This window comes from Leptopilina heterotoma, unplaced genomic scaffold (assembly GCF_015476425.1).
Source record: "Leptopilina heterotoma isolate Lh14 unplaced genomic scaffold, ASM1547642v1 Lhet_113, whole genome shotgun sequence".
NCBI classification, from domain to species: Eukaryota; Metazoa; Arthropoda; class Insecta; order Hymenoptera; family Figitidae; genus Leptopilina; species Leptopilina heterotoma.
This window is the reverse complement of record NW_025110832.1, coordinates 1,497,684-1,510,184: the sequence shown is the minus strand read 5'-3', so window position 1 is coordinate 1,510,184 and position 12,501 is coordinate 1,497,684. Positions and strand designations below refer to the sequence as shown.

At 25.5% G+C, this 12,501-nt stretch overlaps 1 protein-coding gene across 1 annotated transcript; it reads left to right on the top strand.

Annotated features, from left to right (window-relative positions):
• Positions 1–261: 261 nt before the first annotated feature.
• On the top strand, positions 262–10,550 carry LOC122505032 (nuclear pore complex protein Nup58-like). The gene is made up of 7 exons (XM_043616446.1): positions 262–489; positions 2,575–3,254; positions 3,443–3,653; positions 6,315–6,688; positions 6,803–7,027; positions 7,096–7,170; positions 10,134–10,550. The coding sequence occupies exons 1-7, from the start codon at positions 410–412 to the stop codon at positions 10,322–10,324; spliced, it is 1,836 nt and encodes a 611-aa protein (XP_043472381.1). The 5' UTR covers positions 262–409; the 3' UTR covers positions 10,325–10,550.
• Positions 10,551–12,501: the final 1,951 nt, after the last annotated feature.

Below are 12,501 nucleotides of genomic sequence, written 5' to 3'. Positions count from 1 at the left end.
AACACGACTCTATTTTGATTTATGATGCCAGAATTTATAAAAGAGAGAAAAAAACCGATAAACAAAAAAACAAATCAACGTTTAAAATATGAATACAGTTGATAAATAAGTGCATACAAAAACGTTCTAGAAGTAATTGTGCTTAGACAGAAAGATTGGATGGATTTTACAAAATTTGTGTGACCGCTCCCTAAAGAATTTGCAGATGCACGAATTCGTTCCTATTGTAGAAGCACCTTTAAATACTCGATACAGCCTATCTATTCATTGTTCGCATTGTTCGTGACTTAACAGGCAGAGACGTAAAAATCGTGGGATATTTTATCAGAATATTATATTTTGAAGATTTAAAATAATATATAATTGTGTGATAAGGGTACTGAAGTGAATGCACTAACTGAAAATAAAAATGTCAAAGTTTAACTTCGGAACACCGGCTACTCCTACGCAGCCGACTAATGCTCCCATTGGAATTACTGACCAACAAAAGTTTGTATACATAATATAACCTAACTTTTAGAATTTATAAATATTATAAGCATTTATTTTTAATAACAAAACATCCGACGGACTAACAGTTCTATGTAGACTTTTAGCCAAAAATTTTAACTGTGATATATAATTACAACTTTTTCATTTTTTTTTGACATTTCACAATTATATTGTTAGTTTTAGATTATAGAGTGAAACACTTATTAATAAATAAATAACGGAAAAATCATTTTTCAAAGTTGTTAATTAAATTGATAAAAAATTTTGTATAGGAATATTTTTATACTTTTAAAAACAAATTTCTGTAGGTTTACTATTCTCTTATGGAATTTTGTAAAAAAAATATGCAAAATTACGTATTTGAAAACTACTAATTTAAATTCCTACTTAAAAAACAATTATACTTTTTCTGTATCAGTTTCACAATTTTTTGTAAATTTACTAAGTACTTTCAAGGTGGGTAATAATTGAGTCTTTTTATTACCAACTTTGAAAATTGTAAAATTACAAAAAGTTGTGAAACTGACACGCATTAAAAGTATTCATTTTACAAGAGGGAATTCAATTTCGCTGTTTTTACATATATTATTTTTTCTATAAAATTCCATAACAAAACTGTAAATTTAGAGGACTATTTTTTAATTGTGCAAAAAGTATATTAGAGGCAAGAGACTACGTGGAACCATGTCAAACGTCTTTCTAAAATCAGAGAATTTTTGAAAGGAAAGTAAATCTTAATCGATTTTTATCTTCTTTTTTTAAAACACTCGTTATTAAAACCAGTAAAGCCAGGGAAAAATCATGAAAAAATTTTTTATCATGGAAATTAAGAAAATTGAGACTTTTTTCGACTTATTTTCAAAACATTGCAACAAAATACAATAATTTTCAGTAAAAAGTGCAACTTATTTTGATTTTTATAATGCGAGAAATAACTATAAACAAATCTTTCAAAAATTGTTTGTGAATCATTTTTTTAAATAATTAAATTTTTCAAATATATCTATAATATTTTTGAATAGTTAAAATTTTGTAAAATTTAATTGGAAATAATTATCTTATTTCAAGTATTTTGTTACAATTTTCGAAAATCAACTTTTGAAGAATTTTAATTGCAAATTTTGTAAATAATTGAATTATCAAAAACTTTAATGAAAAATCTTTAAAGGTAAATTCTGCAAAAGAATTCAATTCTCTTGATAATTAATTATTAATTTGAAAATTAATAAAATACTTTGCAGAAATTAAATTATTTTCAAAATTTTTTAAAAATTCCCGAAATTATCTTTATAAATAGATATGAAAATTCTTCTCAAGAATTAAATTATTGTCAAAATTTTTTTAAAAATTCTTCTCAAGAAGTCAATTATTTTCAAAAATTTTAATAAAATTCTTCTCATGAATTCAATTGTTTTCAAAAATTATTACATATTTAAATTCTTCTCAGGAATTCAATTATTTTTAAAAAATTTAATAAAATTCTTCAAAAAGTTTTCAATTATTTTCAAAAATTGTTATAAAATTCTTTAATATAATAAATTTTATTAAAATTTGAATTAAATTCCTTAAAAGAAATTAAATATTTTTAAAAGTTGTTAATACAATTCTTCGTAAAAATTAAATTTTAAGAAACATTTAATATTATTTATTTTTGTATTTAAATAATTGATTTCTCGTAGAATTAAATTATTGTTTTTCGTACTTTTAACTAACAATTCTGTAGAATTAATTTTTTTGAAAAAGTTTAATTGAATAATAATTAATGTTATTGATTTAAAGTAGAATTTTAGTTAAAAATTCTAGAAAATGTTAATTGAATTGAAACAAATAATTTTGAAGAAATTACAGTAACAATATTCTTGTAATAATAAAATAACGATTTTGTCAGTCTGTCATCTTTAATTATTATAAAAAATAAAGAAATGGATCACTCCGAGTCGAAGACTCGGAGTAATCCATTTCTTTATGTTTTATAATAATATTCTTATGAGTTGTTGTAGGTCACTTCTAGCTCCTTGTCTCGAAGTGATTGTTATCTTCGTGATGTGTTACTAATTGGATTGCATTTATTGCTTTGTTAAGACCAACAGCAACATCTGTTTTGCCTGTACCTTTTGGTTCTTCAACCCCTTCGACTACTACGACCCCTGCTGCTTCTACATTTGGTCCGGCACAGAATTGGACCGACAATAATCCAACGACGACTGGTTTGAACTTTTCCTTTGGAAATACTCAGCCACCTACTCAACCACCTCTTACACAAACTGCAATCACCAATCCAGTAACAGGTACCACTACTTTAAATTTGCTCCAAAATCCTACAACCACTCCACAGCCTGCTGGACTAACATTCGGAACGTCCACCGCATCAAGTAACTTGACATTCGGAACTCCTGCAACTACCACCAGTTTGACCTTTGGCACAACTTCTGCGCCAGGAATTGCACCAACTTTCGGTACAACTTCTGCACCGGGAATCGCACCAACTTTCGGGACAACTTCTGCACCGGGAATCGCACCAACTTTCGGGACAACTTCTGCACCGGGAATTGCACCAACTTTTGGGACAACTTCTGCGCCGGGAATTGCACCAACTTTCGGGACAACTTCTGCGCCGGGAATTGCACCAACTTTCGGGACAACTTCTGCGCCGGGAATTGCACCAACTTTCGGAACAACTTCTGCGCCGGGAATTGCACCAACTTTCGGAGTTCCTTCGACTACAGCACCATTATCGTTTGGAACGTCAAGTGCAAATACATGTACGGAAATAAATTTTTTATTTTTCATCAAATAGCATTTACAAAGATATCTAAGCTTTTCAACCAAATTAAATTCATCGCATTTGATTTCGAAATGATTAGTTAATAAAACTTTGCCGGTCAAAAATATTTCTACCTATTTTAAATACGTCAATAATCTTAAAAAGTAATATTATTTTTATTGTCAGCTTCACTATTCGGTTCAAATTTTGGAAGTAACTTAAACGCTCCAAAGTCAACTGCTGCAACAACTACTGCAGTGACTAGCACGAATAAGGGTTTAGGTGGGTTAGATGTCTCTATAAATAATAAAGGACTTTCACTAGGAAGCAGTAGTCCAACAGCAGTTAAAGAAAATCTTTTACCAAAGGAATTAATGCAAACTATTGATGGCTTCAAGTGAGTTAAATACTTTGCTAGTAATTATAAATTTCATGCATATATATTTTATTCGAAAATAGACAATACATCGAAAATGGTAAAGGGTCTTTCATATATCACGTGGACAATTTTTTATGACTTTGACCCCCCCACCCCCGTGGACTTTGAAAAAATACCTAAAATAATACATTTTCTCCCCTTTTCCTCTTATTTTTTAAGAAAAATTTGTAAAAATTGTCATTTTTTCTAAGATAGCAACTAGGCCAGGGTGGCCACAGGTCAAGAAATTCAGGGAAAAGTCAGGGATTTTTATTAAAGTGCTGGAAAAAAATTTAATTTGTAGGATTCATAATTAATTTCATTTAATTTTGTAATATATGTGTCACGCTTCGAAGAAAGGTACCGAAGAAGCAAAAAATTCCAGATTATGTTTTTAATTTTTTGATTAAAAATACAAAAAGAGAATCAATTATTAATTAAAAATTATTATTGATCGTCAAGTCTTCATTATATCGAAAATAGTCAATAAAAATTTGTTTCAAATTTAAATAATTAAAAATAAACTTTTAATCAAGATAAATCTAAGACAAACCGAGCCTATAATTGGTTTGCTTTTTAGGTACCATTCTTGGAAGAGCGTCACATATATTTAATTAATTATTAAAAATCATGGATTTGTAGAAGAATTTTAGTTGAAAACCCTAAAAAAATTGAATTTTTGAGAAGTTGCAAATGATTGCAGAAATTCAATTATGTTCAAAAATTTAAAAACATTTTCGTCAAAATTTCAATTATCTTAAAAAATAATAAAATTCTTCTCGAAAATTCAATTATTTTTACAAATAAAATTTTTTACAGAGATTCAATTTTCATGAATAATAAAATTCATTGCAGAATTTTAATTATTTTTAATATAATTTTAACCGAATTCCTTAAAAAAATGTATTTATTCTTAAAAATTTTATTAAATTCAATGAAAAAGTTTAATTATTTAAAAAAAATTTGATAAAATTCTTTATGAGAATTCAATTTTAAGAAACATTCAATTATTCGATAAATTATTTATTTTTATATTTAAATAATAGAATTCTCGTAAAATTTACTAATAAAAATTGTTTAAAATTTTTTTTTGTAAATAATGGACTTCTTCCAAAGAATTTTAAAAATACATTTTTTTTAAATAATTGATTTCTTTGAGGAATTGAAATTAAATTTTAAAAAATAACTACATTTTTTTAGCAATTCCTGTAAAATTGTATTAAAAATAACTGAGATTCTGCAGTAAATTTTATTACTTATGAAAATAATTGAATCCTATAAGAAGAATTTTATTATTTATGAAAATAATTGAATTATTGCGAAAAATGTTATTAAAATGTTTAAAAAGAATTGAACTTCTGTGAAAAATTTTGTTATTTTTGATAATAATTTAAGTCTTCATTTAAGGATTTTATAAACATTTTTTTAAATACATAATTAATTTTTTCGTAATATAATAAATATTATGAAAATTTTATTTTAAATAATTGAATTCTTGTGGAAAACTTTATATGTGGAAATAATTGAAATTCTTTGCTGAGTTTTATTAAATATTAAACTTTTATTAAATTCGTTGAAAAAGTTCAATTATTTAAAAATTTGTTGATAAAATTCTTTATGAGAATTCAATTTGAAAAGAGATTTATTTATTCAATAATTTTTGTATTTAAGTAATTGAATTCTCGTAAAATTTGCTAACAAAAATTGTTTTAAAAATGAATTTCAGTGAAAACTTTAAAAAATAATTGAATATTGAAAGCATCAAAAGCGTGAATTTTTAAAAATAATTGCACTTTGAAAAAGTTTAATTGAATTTTTTTAAAAATTATTTCAACAAGTTTTTTTTTAAATTATAAACAAATGGATTTGAAAATTCTCTATGAACTTTTGCAAAAATTATTAGAAATAATTGATAATTGTTCGTTTATTTCTTTCGAAAAATTTTAATAAAATTTTTGAAATTAATTACTTTTTTCGAAGAATTTACTTAAAATTGTATTAAAAATAATTTCAATCCTAGGAAAATTTTTATTTTTTATGATAATAATTGAATTCCTGCAACGAATTTTATTATTATTTTTTTAAATAATTGAATTGATGTAAAAAATTGTATTACCTACTTATGAAAATAATTGAATTCTTGCGAAGAATTTTATTAATATTTTTGTAAATAATAAAATTTTTTTCTGAAAAATCTTATGGAAATTTAAATTATCTTCATGTTTTATAATAATATTCTTAAAAGTTATTGAATTTCAAAAAGTTTAAATTTGAATTTTTTTTAAATCTTAATTTCTACGAAAAAATAATAATGATTAAATATTTATTTAAAAAGAAAGTTATTGACGTTTTTGAATAATTTTACAATTAAAGAAAGTCGTAAATAAATGTAATAGAACATTTTTTTGAGTATCTTATAATTTTTAAAGTGAATCAGAATATTCTTTAGAGTTAGGGAAAAAGTCAAAATTTAGGCTGGAAATCAGGGAAAAAGAAAATTAATTTTTTGTGTCAAACCCTGATCGTGAATTTTTTACGAACCCTCTCAAAACTGTCCATGTGGTATATGAACGACCCCTAAATCACTAAGAATTGATGATTTTCTTCATTTTCTTTGATAATGAAAAATGTCATCCGTAGGGAATTTGTAAAAACACAAAAAGTGCTAAGTTCCGACATCGCGCGAGGTTCATCGAGACCATTGAATCGATGTGCCGAAGACACAGTGTCACTTGTAGATTTACTTACAACGTTGGCTGGCTCTGTGCAAAGGGATCGTTCTTCAGCAGACAAATTGAAGCAAGACACTGCTAAGGCATTACAAAATGCAGAGATTTCACAACGAACACATGACACACCTCCTGGATTACAATATGAAAATAATGCTCCTTATTTGTTCTTTATTGAATTAGCGGGAAACTTTGAACAACATTTACTTCTCTTCAAATCTCAAATTGAAATAACGGAAAAACATATAAGAACAATGATGTCGCCTAAAACTTTAACTCCTCAAGGTGAGTAAATTTGAAGTACCTACTATTTTTCAAGTATCTAAGAAGAAGTCAACAGACTGTTGAGGCTATTGAAGGGAATTACAATTTCTGGAAAATGCAATTGTTTTGTTATAGAACTGACTATGGCGATGGGCAAATTACATGAGTCATTAGTTGCTGTAGCTGGAAGACTACAAGGTGTGCATACAAAAGTTCAGCAACAGAAAGAGCAGTATTTAAATTTTAGGAAATACGTTTTGAAGGATAGCTCAAACGTGTTTGAAGATATTAAACTAGTCAGCAAAGTTAACAAGAGTAACTTTATGAAAATGACAAGTGGACCAACGCCGTTTGCTCCAGGTAAATCGAATTTTGTAAAAGTTTTCAGCCTAATATGTGTTAAATAAATATAATTTTCTTCCTTTCAGGATATAAGAGTTTTCTATCATCGTCAGGATTAAATTTATGCCAGTCTTCAAATTGTGGCACAATAAATCCTCTAGGTAAATAACAATTTCATGTTTAGAACTATAAAAGTATTTTATTTTACTTTGTTAAAATTAAAAAGTTTATTTACGTTGTCAAACATTTCATATAAGGGTATTAATGCACAACTGAAGATAGTGCAACTGCACGCACGGCTATCTATTAAAAGTGAAAGCGACATTCACATGGAAGTTTTCGTTAAATAATTTCTTTTTCTTCTTAGTGAATTTTTGTAAAATAGAATATGAATATTATAAACTTAGGTAAATATAAAGGTAGAGACTTGGCTTGTAAAGTTTATACGTTCTCCTGTCTCTAGTCTTCTTGATTTTGACCCACATTTCCTAATGTAATTTCATTTTATATCCCGTTTGTAAATATTAACTTTTGAGTAAATTTCAAATTTTTATTTATCTAAATTAAAAATTATATTATATTATCATTTCTAGGAGGGTCCGAAAAAAATATTTTTAAAATAGACAGGCTTCGCACTCATCTACTAAAATCTACTATTTATTACTTTTTTTACGTTATGCTACTATTTGGCTACTTTTTTTTAGATTTCACCGACTAAAAGCTACTATTTCTGCTTCTCTTTTTTTTTGAGAATTTCCACTTACTTAAAATAATAAAACTATTCTCAAAAATTATAATCAAATTCTTTAAAACGATTCAATTATTTTCAATATAAAGTATTTACATTAAATTTCGCAAAACAATTCAATTATTTAAAAACAAATTGATAAAATTCATCAAAAATTCAATTATTTTCATAAATAATAAAATTTTCACAAGAATTCAATAAATTTAAAATAGCATTTTCAAAAAAATTTCGAAAAAATTAATTATTTAAAACAATGTTTATAAAATTCTTATAAAGAATTCAATTATTTTCAAAAATAACAAAATTTTTCACTGAAATTCAATTTTTTTAAAACATTTTTTAATAAAATGTTTCGCAATAATTCAATTATTTTCATAAATAATAAAATTCTTCTCAGGAAAGCAATTACTTTGAGAATTTTAATAAAATTCTTAGCAACTATTAATTTATTTTCGTAAATAATAAAATTCATCGCAGGATTTCAATTATTTTTAAAACAATTTTACAGGAGTTGCTCAAAAAATGTAATTATTCTTAAAAATTTAATTCCAATTCCTCGAAGAAATCAATTATTTAAAAAAATGTTTTTTTTAATTCTTTGGAATAATTGAATTATTTACAAAAATATTTTCAATTTTTCACAGGAATTCAGTCATTTTCAAATATTTTAATAAAATTTTTTCGCAAGAAATCAATTATTTCAAATAGAATTATAATTAATTTTTTTGCAATACATAATTCAATTATTCTTAAAGATTTTAATAAAATTTTTCCGAAGAATTAAATTATTTACATAAATAATTCTTCGAAAGAATTCAATTATGTCGATAAATAACTAAATTATTCCCGAAAATTCAATTATTTTAGTGATTTCAATAAAATTCTTTGCAAAATTCAATTATTTTCATAAATAATAAAATTCATTGCAGGATTTCAATTATTTTTAATAAAATTTTACAGGAATTGCTCAAAAAATGTAATTATTCTTAAAAATTTAATTTCAATTCTTCGAAAAAATCAATATTTTAAAAAAATGTATTCTTAAAATTCTTATGAAGAATTCAATTATTTTCAAAAATAACAAAATTTTTCACTGAAATTCAATTCTTTTTAAACATTTTAATAAAATTTTTTCGCAAGAATTCAATTATTTTCATAAATAACAAAATTATTCCCGAAAATTCAATTCTTTTGAGGCATTTCAATAAAATTCTTTGCAAAATTCAATTATCTTAATATATAACAATATTCATTACAAAACTTCAATTATTCTTAAAAGTAATAAATTTCTTGTTGGAAATTTAATTATTTTGAAAATTCTAATAAAATCGTTTGCAAGAATTCAATTATTTTCATAAATGATAAAATACTTTTTAGGAATTCAATTATTTTCAAAAAAACTCTATTAAAATACCACACAAACACTCAATTATTGTGAAAAATTTTAATAGAATTCTTTGGAAATTTAATTATTTTTAAAAACTTTTCACAATTCAATGATTTTCAATATCTAATATTTTCATAAAATTTCCAAACAGAATTCAATTATTTAAAAAAATTTTTGTAAAAATCTTCGTATGAATTCAATTCTTTTCATGAATAATAAAAATTTCTCAGGAATTCAATTATTTAAATTAGAATTTGCATAAAAATAAGTCGAAAGAAATGAATTATTTAAAAAGTTTTATAAAATTCTTCGCAAGATTTAAATTATTTTTATAAATATTCAAATTCTTTCATGAATAATAAAATTCGTTAAAGCAATTCAATTTATTAGCAGGGTAAGAAAGAAGTAAATATTTTTGATGAAAATTAGGAAAAATCCAGGGAAATGAAAAATATAGAATGGAATTTTTGTCAGTTTTGTAAAAGTGTCTAAAACGAGTTCTTTTGGTCGTCAAGTTTAGTTTTTTGATAGCTACTTTTTTACTACTTTTTTTTAGTTTGAAAGCTACTTTTTGTTACTTTATTAAAATTAATTATCGAGTGCGAAGTCTGAATGGACTTTAATTTATCAGTTAAAAATTCAAAATGGTGAACGTAAGAATAAAAATTTAGTGCGATAAATTTGGTAAAGATCTTATTTGAAAGAGCATGGTTCATCCATTAATTTCTGATATTAGTAAAGTTTGTAGTGCGTCAACAATATCAATTTTTTTTACATTAACAATTTTTTAAACACATTTTTTTTGTATAAAATGAAGAAATTTATAACAAACTATGTTCGAAACTGGTCGGAGTAGGAATTCCTTACATCTTAAAATCTTTTAGATATTTGTACATTTTTGTTTTTAAAAGAAAGAGCCTATAAATGAAAGTTTTTATTTTATTCGTAAGGTTTATTTATCAGATAATAACAATGATTGAAACTTTCAGTTTGGGGTAACATAACACCAACACCTACAATATCTAACTTTTCAATGGGAACAAGTATGAATCCACCGACAAGCAGTTTAACCTTTAACGCACCAGTTAACCTCACAGCTCCGTTATCATCCAGCACAGATTGTAATTCTAGTTTTCAACTTCAAAAACCTCCTCTGGGTAACAAAAGAGGAAAATTTTAATTCATTTCTAGATATTTTGTACTAATTATAATAAATTAATAAAATCAATCATTTTTGCTTCTCCTCAGTTTTTGTATAAAAAAAAGCTTACTTTTTACATAATTGTGATTAAGTGATTGCACATGTATTGAGTTCACAGCAGGAACCAAAAGCGAGTGACTAATCACATGAATGAATGTAATCAGATTTTATAAGTCAATTAAAATATTTAGAATATGTTTTCTAACATACATATGTTATTTACTCATCCTACTCTAATTGCATTGACTAACACTAGCACCTACTTAATAGTGAAATAATTAACCCTTTCGTGCCCCCGAGAAACCCAGCGATTCGATTTTGTTGAAACAAATGTTACTCAGGGGTTTTCGGGGTCGCTGATTACGAATCTAAAGTCAGGTTTTCAAAATTTTCAAAATTCAAAATGGCGGATCCAATATGGCGGACATTTTTTTAAAAATTGTTCAAATTTACGTAAAACTTTTTACTCGGGGGTTTTCTGGGTCGCTGATTACGAATCTGAAGTCAGATTTAAAAAATTCAAAATGGTGACCCCGAAAATCCCCGAATAACAACATATATGTTTCGGAAGCACGAAAGGGATAAACCTGAAACAAAAAAATTTAGTTAATTTCCTAGAAACATTAAAAAAAAATTTCTTGACTTTTCCTTGTTTTATTAAACTTAACATAATTTCTAAAATAATTTACAAGTCTTAATGTTCTTAAACTTTTTTTAAAGGTAATTTTACGTATTAGTTTTTAACACAATTGCTGTAAAATTGCTGCACTAATAGCGGATTTAAAAGAATTTAATTTGACCTACTTGTGCAATAAATGATAGACATCACTTTACGATGTAGAATCCGGTAAGAATTGTTTTTTTTATCTTGTAACATAGGTATGTGATAACTATGTTCATTCCGCTAAATTATAATGTTCTACGAACAGAAGAATCCGGTTAAAACCAGGTAAAAGTGCATGTAAGTTTCAACTAGTTCTTATCAGGTTCATTCCTGGTTTCTATCTGGCTTTTCGAGAATTATAATTTCACATAAACTGTTCAACATTTCACAAGAATCATTCATTACATGCATAGAACTATCTATTACAAACATACAGATGTACGTTTGTCCAGCATTACTAAACGTATAGATATTACTGCGCTTTTAAAATGCAATCAATCATATTCACATTATCTGTGAACAACGTGTTTAGAGAACATTGTCTGAATATGTATATGTAATGTATGTTTCACTTGTTTACCACAAAACATCCGCACCATGCATTGTTATAAAGTAAACTAATTATAAATACACATTAAACCGTCATTCAACACTCATTAATGTGTTAATAAATTATGACAGTGAGAAATCGGATTCTCACTCACTCGTTCTTTTCAAATTCGCTATTAATGCCTTGTGTTGGCTTTTGGCTAATAAGGCTCCGGATCTTAAAAGGGCACTTTCAGCATTGATTTTAAATCAAATGGAAAAAGTGCCCTTCTAAGATCCGGAGCTACATATGTGGATTCTGTTGGGATTCTTAAAATGTTCGATATAAAACATAAAAACCAGGAAGAATTTGAGATTATTAAACTTTGGCTTTGGCTGGTACGTTACGTCAAAATTAAGATCGTCAAATTTAACGTATTTCCCAACCTACAGGTCGAAAAATTGGTAAAATTTTACCTAAATTTTGACGTAAGAGAACTACCACTTAAAAATAATTAAAGGGCTTTTTCGACGTGTAGGTTAAAAAATATTATTATACTTTACCGAAAGTCGTTGCGGACTATTTTTAGAAAAATCTCATAATTTGTAAAAATTATGTTTATAATATCTGTAGAATTCATTTTTGACAATTATTAACAAAAATTTTCTGAATTTAAGTTAGAATTTTAATTTTTAAGTTGAGGTGCACAGAGGAAAGGTTAGTTTGCCAGATATGAAAATTTAATTAAAAAAAAAACATGTAATAAAAGATAAAAATTGATTTTAAAACTGAAAATAGCTCTTTCATCTCCATCATAAAAATTTGAAAAGATGTACCGTAAGTGAGGCTAAATTCGCTCAATTTTTCAATTCTTTTTTAAATAACTTCGGGAAACGATGAAAATAAACATTGACACTGAAAATATATAATCTTTAATCCTTTATCTTTTCTATTACTGCATAA